Source organism: Eleutherodactylus coqui, chromosome 6 (genome assembly GCF_035609145.1).
Source record: "Eleutherodactylus coqui strain aEleCoq1 chromosome 6, aEleCoq1.hap1, whole genome shotgun sequence".
NCBI classification, from domain to species: domain Eukaryota; kingdom Metazoa; phylum Chordata; class Amphibia; order Anura; family Eleutherodactylidae; genus Eleutherodactylus; species Eleutherodactylus coqui.
In genome coordinates, this window is record NC_089842.1 from 136578387 (window position 1) to 136605175 (window position 26789).

The window sequence follows — 26789 nt, forward strand, 5'->3', positions numbered from 1 at the left end:
TTTTGATTTTTCGTTCACAATCGCGGGTGCGAATTGCGTATTCCGCGAGCACAATAAATATTTTATTGTGGATTCCACGTGGAGGGTCCGCAAGAGGTCAATGGGTGCGAGTGTTCCATCGTCCATGCACAATTAACATTGCGTATAAGCGGCGGAAACGCTCACGTCAAAGGAAGTGGAGAGAGAAATCATTGTTCCGCACGGACGATACGCTGTGCATAGCGTAGTAATAATCTTTAGTTGTAGAGTGCCAACTTATTCTATATGTACATCCGGATGGAAAAATGATCCGCGATCTTCCGGGATCAATCGCAATTACTTTTCGCAAATGATCGCAGGTCTTCTGCTGCGGAATCCAACCCGTTTGCGTGAACCTGGCCTAAGGCTAACTTCACACGGGCGAGTGCGATATACGATTCTGTCAGAGCTCCACTCCTCCTCAAAGAGAACACACCAGTGCTGGTTGTGTGTCAGCTACTAAAATACTGGGGAAGGGGTGCGCCGGCCCCGAAACGTGCTTATTGTATGCTGGATTTATCAAATAAAAACTGAGGAGTTCAGATTAACAACCCGTCTCTTTAAAAAAAAACAGATTGCGCCCACAAGCACTTTTTTCTTACACTTATTCTATGTATCTGCACGTACTCCTGTGGCAATTTGTGAACTGGCCGCACCCTTTCATATTTATCAGGAATTGCGCAATCCTTCTCCCATATATAGCACTCTGCTCCCTCTTCATTCCTTTCATCCTTCATTACCTGCAGCTCTCTAGACCTCAGGTACCTCCATCAATCAGGAATTGGCGCTCGCAGGTGATTTAGTGCTGAGTTCCAGTATTACCTGTGCGGCAGGTACATCAGCGGACATGGAGGAAAGAGTCATTACACACAGACATCTGCTTGTGATGCCACAGACAAGACGCACGGACATCTGTTGGTGATGCCGCAGACAAGACGCACGGACATCTGTTGGTGATGCCTCAGACAAGACGCACGGACATCTGTTGGTGATGCCACAGACAAGACGCACGGACATCTGTTGGTGATGCCACAGACAAGACGCACGGACGGCAAGCTGCTGGTTTCCACAACAAATAACATAGAAATTACCTCATAAAGTTCAAGAGGGAAATTGCACGCCTGAAATAGAGAGGAAAATGAGAAGGTGTGGGAATGGCAAAGAAAATAAAGGCAATTTAGGAAGCAGTGAGAGAAACTGATATAGAGAATAAGGAATAAATGAACTGATATATCAACTGCTAAATCTTGTGAACTAAGATTGTAATGGTTGTATGGGTTCTAATCCCGCATACACCCGGTAGAGCCAGGAACAGCACAAAGATGGCTACTATTCATATTAACTCAGTATGCTTACTAATACTGAAAAAGCTTAAAGAAAGCCATTAGTACAATAAAAAACCCCTTTATTTACTACGCATACAATATCACCTTACATGTGCCTTTAACTACAGTATTAGTGTATGCAAGGTAAAAAAAAACTGATCCATGGCTGTATCTCAGTACCGAATAGGACACCGGTACTTAAATAGGAAGGCATGGATGCCAAAGGTCTGGTGCAGAGACCTCTGGGGGCATGGAAACGGGATTTCAATTTTCAGTTGTGGCATCTGAAAGGGCGGCTTCACATAAGCGTGTTTCTGTATGCAATGCACAGAGAATAGAACCCATTGACTTCAATGGGTTCATTCTCATTAAAGAACCCGCAGCATGGTCTATTTTAGTGTACATTTGCACACCAAAGGCCCCATAAGAGTCTATGAGCGGGGTTCCCAAATATGCATCCGATACCTGTGCAATTCTGCAGGAAAAAGAATATACCGGGAACAAATAAGGCTAAATAGCCATTTAACTCGGGACATGGTTGCGTCTCGTGCCCAAGTGAAATGGCCCAGCCAGCGCAAAAAGTACGGTAATATGCGCTCGATCACAGGACAAATACGATGTGCTACAACGTGTGTTTTTGCTCATACACCCGTGTGAAGCCACCCTAAGGTTAGTTTCACATGGGCGATCGCAATTTTGCCCCCCCCCAAAAAAATCATGCCAAATTCGCATCTTTGTTCTTGTGATTTTTGCGCATCAGCAATGCTTTTTAAAAAATATAAGTACACATCGCTGTCGCCTGTGCTAAAATCATGCAAGAAAATTGCGCATTTTTAACGTAAAAGTCAATGGGACTTTCTAATGTTAAAATCACATCGCAATGTAAGTTTGTTGCGATTTGATAAAAAGGAATCTCTATAGGAAAACATGGGAGATAAAAAAATCGCAGAAAGATAGAGCCTGCCGCGATTTTTTGGTTCTCTCCACATCGCAGCAGTGAAAACATCGCAGATGGGAAGGAAACCATTGTAAATCATTTGTTTTTTAATATGCTCTTTACTGACTCTCGCATCAGGTGAACATCGCACCATCTTCTCGCCCGTGTGAAGCCGCCCTAAAAGAGAATGAAAGCCAATTGCAAACTTGAAGAGTAGCATGTGAGAAACAGAACCCCTGTGGGACCGCTGTTATGACCGAAGTAAGGCCGTGTCACACGAACATATTTGTGCAAGCACAGTACGTAGTGTATTGAAGCCACTGATTTCAATGGGCTGGTGCACATAAGCGTATTTTCTCGCGCATTTCATTTACACAAACAAATACGCAGCAGGCTCTATTTTTCTGTACATTTGCGCACAAAATTAGCACATATTGGACTAATTAGCTTAATTGTCCATTTCAATGATTGAGAGAATGGTTGCGTCTTTCTGGAGTGTGCAGTTGTGTAAGTTTTGCGTGCATAAAAAGTATAGTAAAACACACATGTGAAGGCACAAATATGCAGCGCCCATTACACAAATGTGCGTGTAAATGCTCTTACGCCTGTGTGACTCTGACCTAGGGAAAGCGTACTCAAAGTGGCCTCCTACTATGCTTAACCCTTTCCAATCCAATATGTATCCTGGTTTTCCTAGGGGGCTTACTCTTTTTCTACCATTATACAGCGGCGCTATCTGCTGGCTAAAGCCAGTACTGCATGAGGTGACACGATGGATAGGCTCCGACAGCAGAGAGGCTGGCAATATACAGTAAGAGAACCCCGGCGGACGTCTTCCAACATCGGAGCTGTACAGCCTTAAATCATAATGTCTTCAGAGGTCAGACAGTGGATTGGAAAGGGTTAATACACATAGCTGTTCAATAGCGCAGCCCAGGGCTGACGCCATCTTTGTGGGACCGTGCTAGTGAATGCACTGATTCAGTGCAGATGCAATGAAAGCTACTAATAAGAACACGACCCAATCTAAGGACGATGCAAAGTTCAGCATGAATGTGTGGGTTGCAATTTGGTGCAAATGCCTCCTTCGACTTGTGTTCATTCCAGGGACTCCCAAGGCGGATCGGTCCTGAATCTCCTGTAGACGATGGTTGATGACTGCCTGGATGATCTGTCCCTATTGTAGCAGGAGCATCAGATCATCCAGGATACAGAGCTGGGTCAGTCATGTTCACTACACCCTGTATCTACCCCTGAGTACAATACTAACTCACATGTATGAATATAAAGTACAATATTAGCTCACATATATGCCTTTCAGTGTAACATTTGCTGATATGTATATGTATGGGTGCAATATTAGTTCACATGTATACCTACAAGTTTAATATTAGCCCACAGGAGAAGCACAGGATTGGCTGATATATTTGATTTGAGTACAATATTAGCTCAAATGTATTAAAAAAAATCACATCCATACCTGTAAGTACAATATTTATATACGTCCTCCTAGAAGTACAATATTAGCCCCAATATATAAATATAAGTGCAGTATTAGCTGCTGTGTGGGCCTAGGGGTGCAATATTAGCTTACATATATGCCTATGGGTGTTATAGTAATCCCTAAATACACTTATTAGTATCAATATACAGCGTAAGTCTCTCAGTGCAATGCAGGAGTGAAAATTGACTTAGGGTGAATGCCCACGGGTGGAATCGCTACGTGTTTCCTGCTGAGGAAAAATGCGCATGAATTCCTGCAGCTATTAGCTTCTATTGAACCTAATAGCATTCTGCTTGCCAATGCTCGCATGGGGAATTCTATAGCGGATTTCCGCAGCAGGGAAAAAATTGCGGCGTGTTCTATTTTCTGCAGATTTACGCCGCGGGAGGTCTCCATTAATATAGCATTAATGGAGAACGTGGAAATCCGCGATCACTTGCAGGCACTTTTTTGTTTTTAATCGCGGTACTCCCGCGGCGTATCCCGTGTCGCTCGTGGGCATGAGCCCTTATGGTCAATTCCTTGATACAATGCAATATTGGTACAAGTACTGCCATTAGTGGTGTAGGAATAATAGTAGTTAAAAAACATAAAAACAAATAATCATGTTTATCCCATGAGAAGGGTATCACCCTTTATAGAAGGCAAACACTGAGTGGCAGAGAGAAGTTTATCAAACTATTCCGTCATGCAAGCTTGTGTTCTAGGGGTTTATTTTTTACTTTTTCCAAAGAAAAGCCTTGCTTTGCATAAAAGTAATATAGATGCTTGTGATTCTGTGAGTTCAGGTCATTAGACCTAAGGATGGGCCAGAATACACTGGTATGATAAGGCCTATACTGATGGCTGTATGTAGTTTGGGTAGTTCTTGAATGGGACTTAGGGTGCTTTAAGACGACCGTATATCGGCCAGGTTTTCACACCCAGCCGATATACGGCGTCTCTCTCTGCAGGGGAAAGAGGCTGGAAGAGTCGGGAGCAGTTCTCTGAGCTCCCGCCCCCTCTCTGCCTCCTTTCCTCCCCTCTGTACTCTTTGCAATGAGAGGAGGCGGGGCAGGGGTGGGGCTAAGTGCCGGGAAATAGATCCACCCCCGTCCTGCCTCTCCTCATTGAAAATAGTGCAGGGGGGTGGAGAGGAGGCAGAGAGGGGGTGGGAGCTCAGAGCACTGCTCCTGGTTCTTCCAGCCTCCTCCCCCTGCAGAGAGAGTCGCCATATATTGGCCAGCGTGAATACCCGGCCGATATATGGTCGTCTAAATGCACCCTTAGGGCGCTTTCACATGACAGTTTTTATGTTCAGTTTTTTGTGAGCCAAAACCAGGAAAAAAATACGGAAAACATGCAAATCTGTCCATTATACTTTCTCTTCACTTCTGGTTTTGACTCTCAAAAAACTGAACATAAAAACGTGTGAAAGCACCATTTATATGGGGTGGTCAATATTAATATATTAGCATGTGGGCACTCAGGCACACAATCTAAAAGCATGTATGCTGTTCTTCAGATCAGAACTCCCATTGGACTGCATTGTCTGACCAAGCGTTGCACGGAGTGGTAGCATGCATGCCTGACTGCTGCCCCATACACCTTCTCACCTTGGTTGTGAGGCTGGGCAAAATATATGGTGGCATCCCCAACCCATTTTCAGTATTCAGCATTGCAAATGCGTGTGCAAAACACCCCTGCCCCGATTTAAAAGGCTATTTAGCCTAATGAGGTCCAGATGTGTCCTTGTTTTCAAGGAATTGCGCAGCATGTTGTGCATGTTCCTGCAGTTTGCGTGTGCATTTTCTCACCTTCCAAAGAGTTCTATGGGACCCTTGGTTCGCAAATACGCAAAGAATAGAGCAGGTTCTACTTTTTTTTTCTGCATGTGTGAAATGCGGATGCAAAATACGTAAAGGAGAACAAATCAATTGATATCAATGGGTTCTATTCACTGCGTGTTGTGCAAGCAAATTTTGCGCACACAAATACAGTCGTCGGAAGGAGCCCTTAGGGTGCTCTCATAGGGCAAAATTACTCTGCAAGACGTACAGAAAGAAAGAGGAAATTCTGCGCAAAAATCGGCATTATACACGCAGACTGTGGAGAAATCTGTAGCAGCAGATTAAGCTGCATCTTTAGGCTAACTTTACATGGGCGAGCGCAATATGGGTCCGCGAATCCCGCCCCCATATCGCATTCCCCATTATTTGAATTCCCCCAGGGATGCGAGGTGTTTTCATGTGAAAACAGCCTTGCATCCCTTTGAGGATGACGGGATCCTCCGACGCGCCTGTTATAGGCATGGCAGAGGATTGTGGAGTTTCTCCCATTGCTTTCAATGTGGCTGGAGCTGCTGCAATGTGAGATCATGCAGATAAATAGAACATGCTATGATTTGTTTCTCGCATCGCAGTGCCATGCAGGAAAACATCGCTCATGTGCAGAGGCCTAACTCGAAGCTCCAGGGCCCCAATGCAAAATCTGTAAGAGGGCCCCCAACTGTAATGCTTTATTCATAGTACTGGGCTCCCTATATGGAGATGAGAAGCCTTTTGAGCCCTCCTGGGCCCGGGTTCAAACGCATTCCCTGTAGTTATGTCCATGCTCATGTGTACCACCTCAATCAAATCCCTGTATGGTGCAGTGTGCTAAGGCAGCAGAAATGCAGTCCTAAGCTCTCGCTCATGACCTGAAGGTTGTAGGTTCAATCACTGTTTGATTTAGGTAGCTGGCTCAAGTCTTCCATCCTTCCAAGGTTGGTAAATTGAGTACCCAGCTTGGTGGGGGGTAATAAATAAACTACCTTGAAGCGCTGAGGAATAAGTTGCTGCTATACAAGATGTATTTTATTTTTATTTAAAAGAATGGGGTTCATATTTGTGCCAGCTTTATGTGCCTCAAAATGTATAAATCTCATGCAATTTTCTCGCCTGTTTGAAGCTGACCTAAGGGCAGTTTTAGTTGGCCATATGCACAACAACACTCGCCGCTACGGATAGTAGTTGCACATCAACGGCTCTTTTTTTCCTTGTTGGGCTTTTCAATCTTTGTGCAGGAGTTTAAAAAAAACAGCCTGAAGAGAGATCCTATCTTTTCCCGCCCGTGATATTAATAGAGGAGCATCTCAATAGTGATAGTGAAACTATTGAAATCAGTGGTTTCATTTTGTCCCGTTATACGGCTGTGATTATCACGACCGCATAAAGGGAAAAAGTCCCGTCCATCTGAAGAAGCCCTTAGCTGCATCATTAGGGGGGTTTTGTAGAATAAGTCTGCACTGTGTGAAAGCAGCCATAGAATGTTCAGGCCAAGAACACATGTCATCTATCCTGTTAATCAGGTGAAGGGTAAGGTCATTTTTAATTACCACTAAAACATTCTATTAAATCTATGGCAGCAGCGAGCGATTCTAGCTGTAGGACAGAATAGTCTGTTCTTCTAATTCATATTCAATTGAGATTTGCAAAATATCAAACATGAAATAGCACAAATGTGTTTAATAACAAGAGGTCTGCACCAAAATATTTCTAATTAAAGAGCTTAGCACTGTGAAATCAATCAGGGCTCGTACCCACTGGCGATAGCGAGTGAGTGAAAATGCATGACCATGAAACCAATGGGGCTACCCCCATTGAAAGCAGTGGGTTGAAGGCAACCTCCGCAGTGATGATTTTCGGGGAGTGGCTTGAAATATAAGCCCTACCCCAAAAATCATCCCTAGCTGTAAAAAAAAGTTTTAAAAAAAATTAACTCACCTAAAAGAGCAGTCCGGTTATTCTCTCCATCTCCGTCAGTCTTATTCTGTCTTATGCTGGCTGGGGATTGAAAAATCCACGCCTCCAGAAAGCGCTGACTCTGATTGGCTGAGCACTGTGACCAATCAGAGGCAGTGCTCAGCCATCATTAAATGACAGCTGAGCACTACTTGTGATTGGTCACAGCGCTCAAAAAAATCAGAGGCAGCGCTCAGCCACTCATTGAATTCAGCGCTTTCTGGAGGCAGGGGTTTTTCAATCTCCGGCTGACAGAATACAGATGAAGACTGACGGGCACCGAGAGAAGAGCTGAACAGCACTTCTAGGTGTGTTAATTGACATTTTTTTTTACAGCAGGGATGATTTTCAGGGTAGGGCTTATATTTCAAGCCCTTCCCCAAAAATCATCGCTGCAGGGGTTGACTTCTTCCCATTGCTTTCAATGGAGCGGCAGCAGCACCGGCCCCATTGAAAGCAATGGGATACCATCGCGGACCTCTACCACAGCTGTGACAGCTGTGGCAGGGGACTCCTTCGTCCTCGTGATCCCTGCGGGGATGAAGGAATCCCCTGCCATAGCTGTCACAGCTATGGCAGGTGAGCGCAATGTACTCCCTATGTTTTCAATAGGGTTGATGCTGCTGCTGCCGATCCCATTGACAACAATGGGCGATTGCACATATTTTTCTTAGCGCTGCGAGCCAAATGGGAATGAAACCATTGAAAATCATTGGTTTCATAATCATGCGTTTTCACTTACTCTCGCATAGCAGGAAAGTTTATTGCCAGTGGATATGAGCACTCACTCATACACTCACATTGTGTCGTATGAATGCAAATTAGTTTTTTTTATTATTAAAAAAAATTTGCAATAGTTTTATTCATATTTTTATCTATGTGCAGTTTTGATGCACGTGTCATCTTCTTGCATGTTCCAACAGATCTGTATGGGTACCTGAGTGCCATTTTCAGACCACAGAAGTCAATGAGTTGAATTGTAAACACATGTTCTGCGTTTGTGTAACTCACATGAATGCTTTTATTTATCATCTTTATTTCAGCAGCAAATACAGATGAAAAAGGACAGCTGTGAACAGAATATGGAATGAAAATATAATACAGAACCAAAAAGGGGGTAAACTGTAAAAAATTATCTGTATTCACATCCATATTCCATCTGTATTTTTATACCCAAGTGTGAATGAGCCCTTAAACTCTTCACATTTTTATATCTGGAAGCATTTATTACATCTGCCACTAGAGGGAGACAGAGTTCTTAAACTAGGATGTATTGAAGCTGCAAAAAGGCACTTTCCTTATACATAAGCACATTATTGGGAGAATGCATGTTTCCACTTTATAAATAACATACATAATATATTTTGTATGCCTAAAGCTCCACATTCATCATGTGCCTCTCAATGAATGGTATAAAATGTTAATGTTAAATTAAATTTTATGGTATAAGGGTGTTCAAGCGAGTACATAATTTTCTCACCCTTTTTTGCCTTTACTATCTATTGGGATAGCAAGTATGAAGGAATGTATATAACGTTTTTATGAATAGCTTATATTCCTGTGCTGTAGATATGCTAAACTAATGGGAACATTACTGATATATCATTATGGAGTATACTAGATGTGTTCTGACAATGTGGGCCTGATGCAAGAATTGTGAATATTATTTAAAGTAAGGTCATTGTATGATAAAAGGTGGTAAAAGGTTCTACACTGGAAGACTGTGATGTGCAGCACTGCTCTTTTAGAATTAGGGTTACATGGCGACCTTGGCCATGACACTCACCCTGTTACATCGCATCCTATTTAAAGGGATGATCTTTTGCAATTGTTGGCTGTGGAACGCAATGCAATCACATTCACTCAAAATCATAGAATGGTGGAGTTGGAAGGGACCTCCATGGTCATCAGGTCCAACCCCCTGCTCAGTGCAGGATTTACTAAATCATCCCAGACAGATGTCTGTCCAGCCTTTGTTTGAACACTTCCATTGAAGGAGAACTCACCATCTCCCGTGGTAACTTGTTCCACTCATTGATCACCCTCACTGTGAGAAAGTTTTTTCTAATATCTAATTTGTGTCTCCTCCCTTTCAGTTTCATCCCATTGCTTCTAGTCTTTTCTTGTACAAATGATAATAAGGCTGATCCCTCTGCAGTGTGACAACCCTTCAGATATTTGTAGACAGCTATTAAGTCTCTTCTCAGCCTTCTATTCTGCAAGCTAAACATTCCCAAATCCTCTAACCATTCCTCATAGGACATGATTTGCAGACCGCTCACCATCTTGGTAACTCTTCTCTGAACTTGCTCCAGTTTGTTGATGTCTTTTTTAAATTGTGGTGCCGAGAACTGGACACAGTATTCCAGATAAGGTCTGACTAAGGAAGAGTAGAGGGGGATAATAACCTCACATGATCTAGACTCTATGCTTCTCTTAATCTCGTACATCCTCGAATTGTGTTTGCCTTTTTGCTACTGCATCACATTGTTGACTCATGTTCAGTTTATGATCTATTAGTATACCCAAGTCTTTTTCACATGTGTCCTGCTTAGCTCAATTCCTCCCATTCTGGATGTTCTTTTTTCATTTTTCATGCCAGATGTAGGACTTTGCATTTCTCCTTGATAAATACCACTCTGTAAGTCGCAGCACACTAGTAAAGTTTGTCTAGCTCTGTATATTTTGGCCTAGCCTTTCACTTCCCTTATTGTTTTAGTTTAAAGCTCTCATTATGAGTGAAGCAAGGCACCTGCCAAATATATATCTCTAACAAGAAGTCCATTGTATAGGTAATTCACTCCATGGTTTAGAAATCTAAATCTTTGCTGACGGCACCATCGACGTAGCCAGTTGTTCACCTCTAGAATCCTATTCCATCTTCTTATTCCATGGCCATCCACTGGGAGGATGGATGAGAAGACAACCTGTGCTCCTAGTTCCTTCACCTTCTTTCTGAGGTCTTCAAAGTCTCTGCAAATAGCTGTAAGGTACTTTTTTGCAGTGTCATTTGTCCCTACATGTATTATTAGGAATGGATGGTGTTCTGTAGGACTGAAGAGTCTTGAGAGCCTATCAGAGATGTTTGCCTCTGTTCCTCTCCATAGGCAATCCTCCACAACCAGCACTTTTCTTATCTTCTTCACTTTACTTTTTTTTCTTCATCCAAGAGGCTTCTAGACTGTTTTTTGTGGGCAAAGTCATTTCTTGCTGTATCTCTTCGTTGTTCCCCTGCGTGAAAACATGGCACCGCTTCCCGAGAAGTATGGGTGCTGGCTGATCCTGATCCGCCTGCTTCTTTGGGTCACATGCCTCCATTCCTCTGCTTCTGCAGGTACACTGGACATTTCTTTTCCTTTTATATCCTGAAAAGTCGTTTCTACTCCATCAAGAAAATCCTCATCTTCCTTAATGAGTTTCAATGTAGCTATTCTCTCCTGAAGACTTTGCACCTTTTCCTCCTATAGAGACATGAGCTTACAATTCTGTAGGTGGCTACTCTCACCTCCCATGTTAATGTCCACTTCCGGACTTCTAAAAGTTAAGAATTCTTGTGATGATATACAGCCTATAAGGTGTTACTAAGTGTAAAACTTTGCGAGACAAACAGCACGCACGTTCTGGCGATTTCCTCCGAGCAGCTAGACCTGGCTAAACCCAGCAATTGTCCCACTCACAGCAACTCTTTGCTCTTCCTAGAATGCACCAGAAATATGCAAATTACCTGCCTGGATCTCCCATCTCTGGGATGCAATGTAGCAGAGTCGTAGTGCAATCTTTGGCCATGCAATGTATGTCGTGGTCAAAGTCGCCGTGTAGCCTTAGTCAAAAGCAAATTTGAATCTTAAAAAATCTGATACATTACGGATTCCAAAAATAAAGGTTTATTTCCATTTCTTAGAAATACTGGTAAAATGGGATCACTTGTTTCACCCAGTGTCTAACTACTCTGCATCCATGAATAGATATTCATCACATGGATGTTTTTCAGGTTGGTTGTTCCTGGTGCCATATACGGTGTACAACCCTCAGCTACTTATATTATAAATTACAGGGCTCATCTAGCCCGTGGCGACCAGAAGCAAGACCACCAAAACACGCTTTTATAGGAAGGTAAAGCTAGCTCTAAATAGAGACTCCAATCACTTCTACATACACATGCCCTAATAGGATAGTGAAGGAGTTTCCCCATCTTAACTCCTAACGTAGTGTATGTAGATGGCTATGCACATTTGCAGCCACCTCTCTAGTCCTCCTTTATCTGGACATGGCAGTCAGAAGCTGCCTCACCTGGTGCTTGTGAAAATAGTTTTTGGCCCCAGGGGGGAACCTGCATCTATCTGAAATGTATGGCACATCATGTGGATATAGCTATATGTCTAATGTGGGAATAGTTATTGAGAGGGTTAAAAATAGTATTCTCACTACATTTCCCACTATAACATACAAACAATAAAATGATGAAGAGTAAAGATGGGGTAGATTTCCATCTATTAAAATTGAGCACTTTTAGTTCCATAAGTTTAATAATCCTCATTACCGCATGCAAAATTGTAGGATAATTGCTGATAAAAATGCTGCATTTTGGCAGAATTTTGTGAAAATCATGGCAATAACCATATTAGGTTGAGCATATATGAGCACTTTTTATTAGAAGGGCTTCTGTACAATAAGTTGATAACAGAATCTTCTATTACTAGAACCCCAGATATCAGTTGTAATGTGTAGGGGAACCTAAAAGGTGCTGTCTAATTACCTTGCAACACAAAAATGGGGTTAATTAAAGTGACCCTTCAGGCCTGGAGAAACAAATATGGCCGCACTGCTTCTCTGACTACCTAATACACACTGTGTATTAGTATACATCATTAGTCTATGACTCTACACCTGCTCTGATTGGCCAGCACTGCTCACATGGACAACACTGGCCAATCAATGCAGGTGTAGTGTCTTAGACTACCGACACATACTAATGCACAGTGTACATCAGATAGTCAGATAGTTTCTCCAGGCCTGAAGGGTCGCTTTAAGTGTTACACAATGCCCATTGAAATCAATAGACTGTCCAACAATGTATTGATATATTGACTCTTCTGGAGAGAGAGTGACTCTCTTTGTATCCATGATTTACTGGCAAATAGATAAGGATCCTGAACAGGAGACCTCTTTTTTACATGGTGGGCCATGGAGAAGTAGCCTGGCACCACAAAGTCCTTTCTAATAGAAATTCTGTCTTTGTTTCCCATAGCAACCAATCACAGCACAGCTTTCATTTCTTAAGCTACTGAAGTAAAATGAAAGCTGTGCTGTGATTGGTTGCTGTGAGCAACAAAGGCAAATTTTTTTACACAGTTTTCATAAGAGCATGGGGCCAGGATTAGAGGCAAGATACTTTTTAATGATCCACCCTGTATTAGGAATTTATAATTGTATTTTCCAAATTAGACCACCCTTTTATGTATGTCAGATCAGTATTTTGGCATATAAAACAGATTTCATTCTGCTCAACAGGCCACTTGCATAGCAATTTAAAGTCAATAGAAATTGGTTAAAAAAAAATTGGTATGTGTAAATGTACCAAGTTCATTACAATTAGAGCAAAGCATTTGCATTGCCTTATAAGAAGAAAAACACACGTGAAGCAATACAAATGCATGACGTAAATGACTTTAAGAGAAAAATCACTTGCATCATGGGAAATATCTTTTCAAGTACTGCAGAAAGGTGTCGTTGGGCTGCCCCCCTGTTCCTGCAACCCCTAAACAGCTGCTTTTGCGGAAGGAATCTATGGTCAGCTAAGCATTTCCTCTACATATGTAGTATTACATGCTGGCTATGCAAATGAATGGCTGTCCATGTAACACATGAGCAACTTGAGTCCACCAGAATGGGAGTCACTCTTACAAAATAGCCCCCATTGTGGCTCATAGAGAGGGGCACAAGTGGAGTACCTCCATTGACAATATCCATAGACGGGGCCTGTCATCATGGCACAACCTCTCTAAAATAAATGAGAATACTCATCATATCACAGCCAAAGCTTTATGGTCAACTTGACTTGTCAGCCTTATATCTCTCTATACCAGGTTTACCCTCATTGCTCTGGCTAGCCGTGGTAGCAGCAAGTTACAGGCCAGATATGATTATGTGTATACACATCTGTATAGATGGTAATAAGCAGTAGTATATAGCCTGCTGTCAGATCTTTAGAACACTCTCAAGCAACAGTATTTTTTGCAGGAAGTCCTGCAGTTTTTTGAATTGCTCCGTATGCCATTGAAAACAATTCTAGTATTACCAGTACAGATATACAGTATCAGGCTAAATATGTCATGTAATCACTGTATTTGTACATCATGACATATAAGAAGGTTTGCAGTCCCTGGACAATTCAGCTCCACAACAGGAAAGTGCTTTTTGGATTGCTATAACATTCCTAAAATATATTAATATATTTATCAAAGAACTCAATGTACATTTTAAAAATGAAGAACACCGTTGTCTCCTCATTAGCTATATACGCCATATGATATCATATGAAATTATTTGATCTAAAAGAGGGAGCGGCATAGGCCTGAGGCCATGGATGGAGGCCCACATGACTAGGTTTGTAGGAAGGGAGACATAGCAGAGTAAGGGTTAAGGAAAGAGGATGACGTTTGTGGGGGGGAGTAATATAACAGGCTCTGAACAGGGGAATACGCTTCGGTGTAAGAACAGTCTAGGTTAAATCCATTTTTTCCCCTTTTTTATTTTCTGCAGTTTTTTTTGTGAAGGGCTTGAGGTTTCAGTTGGGGAGAGGGGGGTCTTGAACCTTTTATCCATGGGTAGTGGTGTCATAGTGGCTGTTGGAGTTGGCTTTAAATTGTTGGGGGGAGCTACATTGGGAGTAGGGTCCCTTTAATTCATTGAGCAACTCTGGATGGTCTGAAGCATTTGGAAATCTTATGGGAGCAAGTCCCTGGGAGTCAGTAACAATTCAGGTAGCCATCTGGGTAGTGTTGGCTGGGAGTAAGGTTCACATATTTTATTAAATATGGCCCAAAGTGCCAGATTTAGTGGTCCAAGGACCTCCCCTTCTCTGTTGTAAGTTACAGGAGATTCTTTATTTTCCTGTTCATGTTTGTTCAATATTATGGCTGCCATGTCCAATCTAATCTAATTATGAGTTGCAGTCTCTTTGGAGTGGCGTGACGGAGTAAATTGTGATGGGGTATGAGTAGGGGTGAAAATGAGAGTTGGCTGCAGTGTGGAGTAAAGGTGGACCGGACTCTATAATACCTTAGTCATGGGAAAGTACAGATAAATCAGTGGCTATGTTTGCCTCTAGTAGTTACAGTTCTGTTATCATATGTAGGGCATTTTAGGTGTATGTAACATACCTTTGTGGTGTCTAGAGAATACGGGCCCCAGTTCTGGTTGGCTGTATCCTCCCTTCCTTTAGATAGAATCTATGCAGAGACCCCCTCAGGAGAACCATTGCAAGCTTAAGTTAGGTTGGGGAGAATCTTTCACGATCTTTTACAACTTCCTCTCCAAATTGGGATACTAAGATAAGACCCCCGACTCCTCTATGTAAACCAAAGTCACGTAAAAATGTTATATTTATATGGACCATTAAAAGAAGAATTTCAGGAACTAGCACCTAAGTCATAACCCTATTTTATGTACGGGCAAAGCCTGTACCTCGAACTTTTGTCGAAGTCCAAAGTCATCTTCGTCATCAGCTACAGGCACATTGTAATATTCGCCTTCTTCTTGATTCAACAGCTTGTACCTGAGAGAGACACAGGGCAGACAAACAACCAGGACCAAAGAAGGTGGGACGCAGGAAAAATGGCAGCATGAAAGAAACAGTAAAGTGATTGAATAGACCAGCAACCAGCAAGTAAAAAATGATCCAACAAGTGAGACCACGGTAAGAAGCATTGCATATGGTAGCATGAAGGTGTAAGAAAAGATATTGAACAAAGCAAATTATGAGGCCCAAATGAAATTAGAGCAATACGTGATGGAAAAAATAATTTGGGGGGAGGGGAATAAATTATGGCAACACCAAGTGAACAAGTATAAAAAAGAGAAAGAAGGATAAGAAAAACAAAAAAAAGAAAGGAAAGTAAGGTAGGTATTCCCAGGAAAGTTTATTGGCGTCTGATATTCCATATTCCATCACAATAACACAAGGTTCATGAATATCTTACATTCATTCAATATATTAACTTACTAAGCCCTGGATGTTAAGTCACTCAATATCTGCACCACAATATACACAGACATAATGCACTAATACGCCGTAGATCTGAAATCATTACCAGCCATCCACAGCATTCTTCATGATTTCTGATACACCAAATGACATGGAGCCCATAAAGTCATTGCGTGACGTGCGATCCCAGTCCCAAACTTCTACAGAAAGACGTCTGTCTTCATCCCCTGACTTTAGGGAGCTTAGGAATTCAAAAGAAAAATAAATTAATACTATACTTAAACAGCAATAGTAAAAGTGATGTTATGCTGACTTTAAATGAATCCTAATGTGTGTATTACAAATATATTAACCCTATCTTTAGCAAAAGTATCCCTAACCTGCTCATTTTGGGCTTGTTCACATCACGCTTTGAACCTGCGTTTAGCTAATTCATAGCCTTTCATTGCAAGATGAAGACCAAAAGAGTGTCCTTTTGGCTTCCATGTGGCCGGTTTATATCAGTATGCCAAAAAAGAGGATGAAATAGCATAGTAGACTATGTTGTTCCATCCCTCAAAAGCCTGTAAAAAAAGACTTGTACCACATGGTATATATTTTTTTTAACATGGTAGCCTATAGGAGATGGATTTCACTGTATGACATGTGTCACAGACGATGCAAAGAAGGGAAGCCGTCTGAGGCACAGGATGGCTTCTCCTCACATGGACACAGATGACAGCAGGTAGTAGGATTACAAAGCTAAACTATGGGGGAAATATGTGCATCAATATTAACCCCTTAATGCCACAGGACGTAGATTTATGTCTTAGCATGGTGGTAGTTAATGTAACAGGACAAACTTACATCTTGTGGATATCACAGACTCAGAAGTGAGCTCATGCCATCCCCCAGTGGGAGCCAGCTATGGCTGCTAGCCGGCCTCCCACTGCAACACTGGAACACTGATCCCTGCTCTTAACTCCTTACATGCCATGATCAATGTAGATTGCAACATGTAAGGGGGTAACAGAGGGAGTGCACTCCCTATGTGAAGTCAAGTTATGGCTTTTGAAAAGTTGAGATGACAATCCCCCAAAATTTGTTGTGTCCTTATGGCCAAAATAGACCGTGTTCTTAAGGGGTTAATAAACTCTGGTATATAAGCTACAGATTATAGTACAGGCAAAGTGAAGAGAGCTTTGTATTCTGCTTTGCAGCTAGCTGAAGACAGATTTACTTAGCATCACTACTCCTACAGGAAGGACAGGGCTATATTTGGGAGATATAAGGGTGAGGTATAGAGCCACTGTCGCGGCTTGTCTGTCACCTTGTTATGTAGGAGAAGGGTTAATGCACCATGTGCAGAGACTGCTGGTACTATCTGTCTTTGCTGCATGATGCATGCTTGATTAGCCATACCTGGGAGAAGGTTGGAGGTTTGCTACCCTAATTGTTGTGCTAGTCTTCAGGTTTGGAGTCGCTTTATATTCTCACCCCTCCTTTGGCTCAATGCTGCTCATTCAGTTCTCTAGAGGAAAGGCTGGAGTCTGGTGTTCCTCTAGGCTGGGTGAATTGCTACATATTCAGATAAATGCTGTTGCTTGCTATCAGTTGTATTTTGGTTTTCCTTATTGTTGTTGCTTGGTGGTGTCAGTTCATCTCTCTAGGGGTTCGTATAGGGACAATCAGGACCCAGAAAGAAGACTGTGGGGCTGCCTTTTATCGAGGCAATGACTCCGCTTTAGGCAGGGACCCGTCACCTCCCTGCTAGGTTAGGGCCTGGCTTCCTCTTCCCCTCGAGTGGTGCAAGTGATCTGCATAGTGTTGTGTTTCTCCTGATTTTCCCGCAGTGTGTACGTTGTCCTGCGACGTGCTCTTGTGCAGCCCTGGCTTTACACACTGGCTTATAGATTTCACAGTGTATAGTGTTACAACTGCAATAGTGTGAACCCCACCATGCGTCCGTGCTGAGCGTGGTGCTCAAGTGCCGCACAGATGTGACAGCCAACCTTGTCAAGGTCATTGCCCTGTATTTCAAGGAGGGTTATGTAGGGTGTTAATAGGGTGAGTTCTTTCCAACACACACTTATGCAACTGTGAAGGAAGTTTTTTCTTGCTTTTATTTGCATTGTTTCTGTTTTTAATCTATTATAATAAAAGTTATGTTTTAATTCCTGTATTTTCCCACTGACTATTATCTTGACCACAGGCCTCTATTGTATAGAGGAATGTAGATCCTATACTACTCCTGTCTTATTTGGCTCTCCTAGAGAATAGACTGATTTAATATATTACAAAATGTTTATAATCGCCTAAGGTGTACATTTCCAAAAAGAAATAACTAATCAACAGTTACTTTAAATGTCAATTTACAATTTACACCTTGCTAATAATAATAATAATCTTTATTTGTATAGCACCAACTTATTCCGCAGCGCTTATCTCTATCAATTGATAATACATGTGCACAATAGTAAATATAAGAAATGTGTATACGTACAAAATAAAGGCCTCGTTCCACAATGGGTTAAGAGTAGATTTGACAGTCCTGGTTTTCTGTTTGGACAAGTTTTTTGGGTCAGGTATGAGCTTCAGCTTTACATAAGGATCTGACAAGCCATTAGGATCCATGGGGATAAGATTTCGGGCTTCTCCAACTAAAAATAAAAACATGAAGCAACATACAGTAAAACAGAGAAATACGACTATCATAAGACTACACACAGCTCCAAGAACTACTTTTAACAGCACTAAAAGTATGTAGATGTGTTATGTAGCACTGAATGCTCCTTCAGATGATACTGTGCCATGTTAATGGTTCCCCTTGTTAAATTAATAGAGTTGTAGAACAAATTTTCATAACATTGCAACCCGGGCGGGTGGGATTCCCACAGCGCAGTTCGACCCAGTGCATTGCCGGTGACCCCTGAGTACCTGTCCAGTGCTGCAGATGTGCCGGCCAGCACTCCGTTGCGCATGCGCAGTAGCCGCCGTCGCTCTGTGATGACGTGGATCCCGCAATACTTTCGCAGTGCTCACTGCAGAAGTGCTGTGGGACGGACAGCTTCCATTGACTTCAATGTAAGCCGGCTGTGCGTAGCCTGCACAAAATGGTAGCATGCTGCAATTTCTCACCCGCAAGCAGAAAATTGCAATCAATTTCCGCTTGTGAGCAGCAAATCACGTTTTCTCATAGCATGCTTTGGGCTGGATTTGCTGCGGAATCGCACTCTGGATTTCGCAATGCAAATCTGCCCGTAAGAAGGAGGCCCTATACAAATGCTAAGTCAGGTGACCTTTCAATGTATTTGTCTTAAAGGACTATAAATTGTTTGGGCTGGTTTACAAATAAATGGAATCATTTACACAAATGCTGTGTGAACTGTGATTCTCCGAGCAGCTCATACTAACTCTGATTTTGGACACAAGAATACACCTATAGCACTCCATTGCGTTAACAAAACTTAGTGCTGAAACTCGGAACCAGACAGAATAATATTTTTAATCCACCGGACACTTTAACCATGCTCTTGACAGATTAATTGGATGCACAGGTCACTGACGGTAGTCCGGTGAGCAGAAAATGACACTATTGTCATGTTTGTGGCTTGTCCAAAGAACGAGACAGAAGATATATTCTTGCCGTTATTTGTGTAAATGTAAGTTCTGTGATTGTTTGAAGTGAATATGATTGTCAAATTGTACAATGGTGTTGCTGTTGTGTTTGCAGTGTGATCGTGTCACGAAAGGGGAAATAAGGTGGTGTTGTTGTTTGCTTGACTTGGGATTTGTGATGACACAGTAATTAAGTGAATTACTATGTGTGTAGTGCTACCTTGACTTTGAGTGGAAACCGTAAACCCTATCTGCTAAATCTTACTGTCCCCGAGTTTGGATGATGATGATAACTATTGTTCTGACTGAGGATCCTGAGATCTAAACTACAGATAATTTTGTTGATTGCACTTGGAAGTTTGTTTATTACCTTCATGATAGTGCTTATGTCAAAAGGCCCATTTACATGCAACGACCTATCTTTTCACACGCTATATAAAAAAGGCGACCAAAAATGGGCGCGTATGTCCTATTTATCCAGGCGCGATTTCTTTTTACTCAGTTAAAAATCGATCATCAGAATGAACCCATTGAAATCCAATGCTTCTCATGGTCACGTTTTATGGGCGATTTTTTTTTTTAAATACCTGCGTAAATACGGTCGTCTGAATAAGCCCTAAGGCTAAGCATTTTCCAAGTCCCTTAAATAACAATACAAAGAGACTCACTCATTAGATGCCTCATCATCACCACACCTCTTGCAGTTCTAAACAGACACGGGACCTTAAATATGGGGGTCCCATGGGTAGCAGGGGGTGGTGCAAAATGAGATCCTGGGCCACATGCAGCACCTAGGCCATGAATTGTCTACACTTGGTCTGAATGGTTGTGAAGAATGTCTAAAAATAGCGATAAAATCTTAAAAAGCCATAGCTTTCTGATCTGAGTGCCCAGACAAGCCCCCTCTGACCACATTGTTCATCTGTACATGTACAGAACTCCTCCACTGTGGACTGAAATCAACCTGTTATTGACATCCCTCATTCAAGTCCATGTGCAAAGAACGATTTACAGCAGATGCCCTGAAGCAAGAGCTGTTAGTGGAAGTTCAATGCCAGCATGAGGAACAGACTGCACTAATATGAAGATATCATTTTTGTGATAGAGCAGCAACCATGGAGAGCACATGTACATGAGTAAAACTCCTAAATGTATGCAATGCAGCGCAGCAATGCTCATCATGAAGCATAGAAGAAATCCTTAGAATTTGGAAGTTGCACATTGATATGCTACTGGCTAAAATCCTGTCATTTTAGAGCTAGACATCAGTGAATATAAGGGAAGCTTTACAGTATGTTCATGCAGTGCGGATTTGCTGCAAATGTTCCACATAGAAAATACATAGTAAATGGTGCCGATTTTTGTGCAGTTTTGCTGTGGATTTCACCCTTTGGTGTGGATTTGCCACTGTGGAAAATCTGCAGCAAATCTACAATGTTTGAATGTACCCTTAAAGAGGAACCTAAAATGTGATAATTTAATGGGTAGTCAGGCTATTAAGGTGAATGTCTACCTCCTAACTCCTTGCATTTTTACATCTAATATTCTGTATTGATTACTTGTATCATATATTTATATAATGTATGGGGAAACTTAGCTTGGGGTAACCCAGGACACACACCACAGGTCACGCCTTTAATTCAAGCAGCTTAGATACCAGTCTTCAAACTACAAGTGAAGTTTATTTTTCTTTCACTAAGGGCCCCTTTCCACTGGCGAGGTAATCGCACGTTTTCAGTGCGATGCGAGAGTGCGAGCTCTCGCAGGAAAGTCCTGCACATGTTCTTCTATGACAGCATTTCCACTAGCGATGTTTAAGGGCAAGCTGCGATGCGAGGATTAAAAATTGCAGCAGGAGGATTGTTTCAGCATTTTGCATTTTTCTGTCACCCATACAGTGCAATGGCAAAACAGATTCTCGCATTGCAACGCAAAAGCTTGTGATTTTGCAGCGTTGCGATTTTAACATTGTGATTTTCTCGCAGTGATATCACTATCGCCAGTGGAAAGGAGCCCTAAGAGCTCAAACATACTTGCGATTGCGTTTTTTGTTAACACGATTGTCAATGGGACTTTCTGTTGTAAAAAAAATGCAATGCACGCAACTGCGTTTTTGGTGCATTACGTTGTGTTTTTTAAATTAGAAAGTCCCATTGACAATCGCGTTAACAAAAAACGCAATCGCAAGTGTGTGGGAGCCTTTAGTGCAGCTTTACAGATATCAGGCTTTTCAGGTAGTTGTGGAAAAAAATAAGCATCTACCGATGTGGCTCTAACTTTAAAAACAAATAGTCCTATGTGCCAACTGAAGGGCTAAACCTTCCAGCCTAATCAGAGAAATGAAATCAGTCCAGCTATCAGTTCTCGTACGGCTTTTTCACACGACTGTATATCGGCCGTCCATCTTCGCGGATGGCCGATATAGGAGCTACCATCTGATGCATTATATTCCAATGTGTTAGTTCAGATGGGTGTATTCCTACAGCGTAAAAGCGCCTGGCCGACCAATATAGCTTACCTGCTAGATAATTAATTAGTTGCTTTAGTGGGTGGATGTAAAAAGACAGGAACAGGCTTTGTTCTAACATTGTTCTTTTACAGTTTACTATTTAGAATAAAAAGTTTCTATCTTTATAACTCTGTCATCTACTTTGTATCCTGAAACCAGTGTTGCACATCACCACCCGCGACAATAGCAACACTCAAGAGAATGTGCTAGTATACAGAAATGTGCTAGGACATTATAAACTAAAAAAAAGATGTAAAATTATAATCCCCTAATGAGATTTCAAAAATGAAATTTTAAAAATTCTAAAAAAAAATGTAAAAAGCAATAATTTATTATATAAAATATATGTTATTACACTTATGTTACATAAATGCAAAATACTCGAGTGAGTATTGCCATTTTCGAGTACATGCCCGCTCGTGCCAAAAGATTCGGGGGACGGCGGGGGAGAGCGGGGAGGAGCGGGGGAGATCTCTCTCTCTCCCTTTCCCCCCTGTTCACTCCCACAACTCACCATTCACCCCCGCCGGCACTCGAATCTTTTCTCACAAGCGGGCATGTACTCGAAAATGGCAATACTTGCTCAAGTATTTTGCCTTAACGAGTACACTCGCTCATCTCTAATCCACACCCTTGTAATAACCTGAAAAATAAGGCTGCTTTCACACCTGTGCTAGGGCTCACCTCAAGGTTTTTGCCTCCCTGCTCTGTTTATGGAGGAGAGAAACTGAAAAAAAAAACGGATCAGTTTTCTTTCTACATTGATTTCAATGGATTTTTTGGTTTTGGCTTCAAAAGAACGAAAAGCAAATGGAAATGAACAGAAAGAAACCCGATTGAAATCAATGGGAAAAAGAACAGATCCATTTGTTGAGTTTTCTTTCAGTTTCTCTCCTCTACAAACGGAGTAGAGACATAAACCCTGAAGTGAGCCCTAGCGCAGGTGTGAAAGCAGCCTTTAACAGGGGCTCACTGTGTGTGAGTATAAACATAAAGAAAAAAACACTTCACTTGTAATTAATTAACTCTACTTTTAATTCTCTGTGTATAAATCTAAAAATGAACAAGAAAACAACAACGCAAAAAACCTACATAAATTACAGAGTTATTTCTACGTACCCTTTAACAGTGCCAAAATACAGGATCTCCCCAGAGAAAACAAGGCTTTGTTCAGTGATATCAATGAAAAAATATATATGGCTGCTGAAATGCACAGAGGCAAAGTGAAAAAAAATTCTACTTGTCCTGGAGGCTCAAACAGACCTGTGCAGTGTTAAGGCAGCAGTCCTAAGCCCATGACCTGCAGGTCGCGGGTTCAATCCCCGCTTAGTTCAGGTAGCGGGCTCAAGGTTGACTCAGCCTTCCATCCTTCCAAGGTCAGTAAAATGAGTACCCAGATTGCTGGGGAGTAAAAAATGATTGGGAAGGCAAAAACTGTTTTTGGACTGAAAACAGTCCAAGAAAATGTCACTATGTGATGTCACCCTAGGAGTCTTGGATAAAGTCTCCTTGCACCAGGGGACTTTACCTTTACTATCTATCGTCATGTTTGTCCATTTCCATAGCATATGACATTATTCTGTAATTAGAAGACCTTATTACAGATCTCCAAGTGTATTTATAAGACGGTAGTACTGCTTGGCTCAGAGGACAGATTGAACGCTATTTTAATGTGCACAAACAACAGGAAAGAAATCCAAGTATAGCGCATAAAGGTTATTTTTAACTCTAGCCTGTTGCTAGGGGGAATCTCGATTCTTAGGTGTTAAGAGTGTCTGTAATGAGTCTTCTCCATGAGATGGTGCTAGAGACATGAGTAGAAAACTAGGTAACGGAAGCTCTTGTGATGAAATCATTAGACAGGCACGGGAACTGTTTTCACAGATTGGGACATTTTTAGATGCACAAATGTTCTTGGTTCTTAAACGTAAAACAGGAAACGTTGTATGCCTCATGTTCATAATATTTTAAGGTTTTCTAAAATGTAGCAGCTTTAGGAAATTATTATACTCAGCACCAATACATAACAGTGATTCTATGTACAGGATCCCTAACACTAGGGAAGAGAGAGAGCATTCAAAAAGATCTAGAAAAGCTTATTTATCAAGGAGAAATGCAAAGTCCTACATCTGGGCAAGAAAAATGAAGAAAGAACATACAGAATGGGAGGAATTGGGCTAAGCAGCACATGTGAAAAAGACTTGGGTATACTAATAGATCATAGACTGAACATGAGTCAACAATGTGATGCAGCAGCCAAAAAGGCAAAAACAATTCTGGGATGTATTAAGAGAAGCGTGGTGATCAATGAATGGAACAGGTTACCAACGAAGGTGGTGAGTTGTCCTTCAATAGAAGTGTTCAAACAAAGGCTGGACAAATATCTGTCTGGGATGATTTAGTGAATTCTGAAGTGAGCAGGGGGTTGGACCCGATGACCCTGGGGGTCCCTTCCAACTCTACCATTATATGATTCTATGCTATATTAACTTTTCAGTTGCAATAAGGCATGTGGAGAAAATATTGGACTTAGATAGACATTGCACACTGTATGTCCTATTCTTGTCTGTGATACGGACGGAAATAGAACATGCTGTGATTATGTAAATATTACATGTCTAAAATGCCCCAATAAAGTCAGTAGTACTGTCCATGTGCAGCCTGTTGCAAACATGGACTGCCAAGAGACAAAATACACAGATGTGTGAATAAGCCCTTAAGCTAAATAGAAGTTGCATGCCATATTTGCACCATGAGTCGGGAGGGGCATCATCACTCGTTTAGGAGAGACTTATAAGGCCAAGCATGTTCCTCTGGGAAATATATGCAAATAGGAAGATGGAACAGTATGGCTGCCTGTCCATGGGTGAGGCGGAATATCGCTAGCGAAAATCCTGCCGTGGGGGAGCAGGGGGAAGAACTGACAGGTCTCTGCGGTGAGCCTATCCGATAGATAGACTGACCGTGGAGAATTCCGGCAAATCACAGCACGCTGTGATTTGAATCCCGTGAGCGGAGAATTGCTATGATTCTCGGCTTGTGGATGTCAGGCTACGCTTTCCATAGTTAAGTCTATGGAAAGACTTCACTGCATTACCCGCGGACGGATTATCACTGCGCATAACACAGTGACATATTGCCCATGGACAGGAAGCCTACCTTTTACCTCTGCAGCACCACCTTCCGACAAATCAATGTCCGACCCTTTATACAGGTCTTTGTAACAATGATTGCTGCCATCCAATAAGTGGCGCTGCAGAGGCATTTCTCCATGTTCCTTATTAGCATATATTTCTACTCTAACATGTAACCTATCTCTTCTCTTGCCACTTTTGAAAAGTGTTGAAGAAAGCGTGGTAAAATTAGTCTAAATGTATTAAGTTTTAAGCTACAAAGTGGTACAATTTTATACCTGGGAGAACTAAAATGTTGTGACCAGATGTTAGTTGAAAGATTCTTGTAAAATATCAGAATGTCTACACACACAGCATTTTGGTTTGCAGCCTTTTAATGGTGTTTCTTGGGTGAACATTAGAGATGAGCGAGCACCAAAATGCTCGAGTTCTCGTTACTCGAGTCGAACTTTCAGTGATGCTCGAGAGTTCGTTTCGAGTAACGAACCCCATTGAAGTCAATGGGTGACTGGAGCATTTTTGTATATGACTGGTGCTCCGCTAAGGTTTTCATTTGTGAAGATCTTAGCAAATCACCAAAGTCATGTAAAAAACACAGAAATGGATAGGGCAGGAGAGGAGCAACATGCAGGGCTGCATTTCGGGCTCCAAGGTCTCACTATTAAGCTACAATAGTGGCAAGAGTGAGACCCCTCCCCCCCCCCGCACTGTCAGCATAAAGATCGTTCTCCTCTGCCACAGCTGTAATAGCTGTGGCAGAGAAGAATGATCTTAGCCCATTGAATTCAATGGAGCCGGCAATACAGCCGGCTCCATTGAAAGCAATGGGCTGCCGGCAAGCGCAGGATGAATTTTCAGGAAGGGTTTAAAAATATAAGCCCTTCCCTGAAAAAGAAACATTTTAGTGCAAAACAAAAAAATAATTAAAAAAAACGTACCTCTCCGCCGCTGCTGTGACCCCCGCGGGCATGAAGAACACATCTGCCGCATGCGGCAGATGTATCCTTCACCCCCGCTAGTTAAAAGAATTCCCTGCTGCTACATCTGCCACATCTGTGGCAGATGCAGCAAAAGGAATTCTTCAGTTCTCAACCGCAGCTGTCACACATGACAGCTGCGGTAGAGAATCCTGCTGCCGGAATCCTGTCAATGGCTTTTCAGGGAAGGGCTTCATAAGCCCTTCCCTGAAAAGCCATTTAAATTAGTGCAAAAAATTAAAAAAACACAATTCTCACCTCCCTTCAGTTGCCGGGGCTCAGCCGCGACTTCTAGCGCTGTCCCAGGCTCTGCAGTTCTGAGCTTATATGTAAAGCCCTTCCCTGAAAAAGAATTCAGGTGTGCCAGCAGACCATTGTCTTCAATGGAGTCGCCAGCAGCAGCAGCTCCATTGAAGAGAATGCCTGCATTTTTATTCTTTTTTACACTAAAATCTTTCTATTTCAGGGAAGGGCTTATATGTAAAGTCCTTCCCTGAAAAGGAATGCAGGGAGCCAGCAGGCCATTGTTTTCAATGGAGCCGCCGGCAGCAGCCGCGGCTCCATTGAAAGTAATGCGTGCATTCCCTATGGTGCACGCATGTCCTATCTTTGCAGGCACGCACCTGCAAAGTACAGACATGTGCACACACCATAGGGAATGCAGTGTTGTAAATACAAGCGTGTTTTTGTGCGTGCGTATGCACGCACCAAAACAGGCTCGTCTGAACGCACACTTAAGGATGATTTTCTGGTAAGGGCTTATATTTTTAAGCCCTTCCCGAAAATTCATCCCGCGCTCGCCGGCAGCCCATTGCTTTCAA

At 42.1% G+C, this 26789-nt stretch overlaps 1 protein-coding gene across 1 annotated transcript in view; it reads right to left on the reverse strand.

Annotated features, from left to right (window-relative positions):
• The window catches only part of PRKCG (protein kinase C gamma), a 394858-nt gene that overhangs the window by 115909 nt on the left and 252160 nt on the right, over positions 1-26789 (reverse strand). The window contains exons 6-9 of the mRNA XM_066607722.1: positions 18234-18390; positions 15858-15992; positions 15232-15322; positions 1110-1139 (exon numbers count right to left, since the gene is read on the reverse strand). Coding sequence (XP_066463819.1) covers positions 1110-1139; positions 15232-15322; positions 15858-15992; positions 18234-18390 — 413 coding nt within the window. The remainder of the gene's footprint in view (positions 1-1109; positions 1140-15231; positions 15323-15857; positions 15993-18233; positions 18391-26789) is intronic.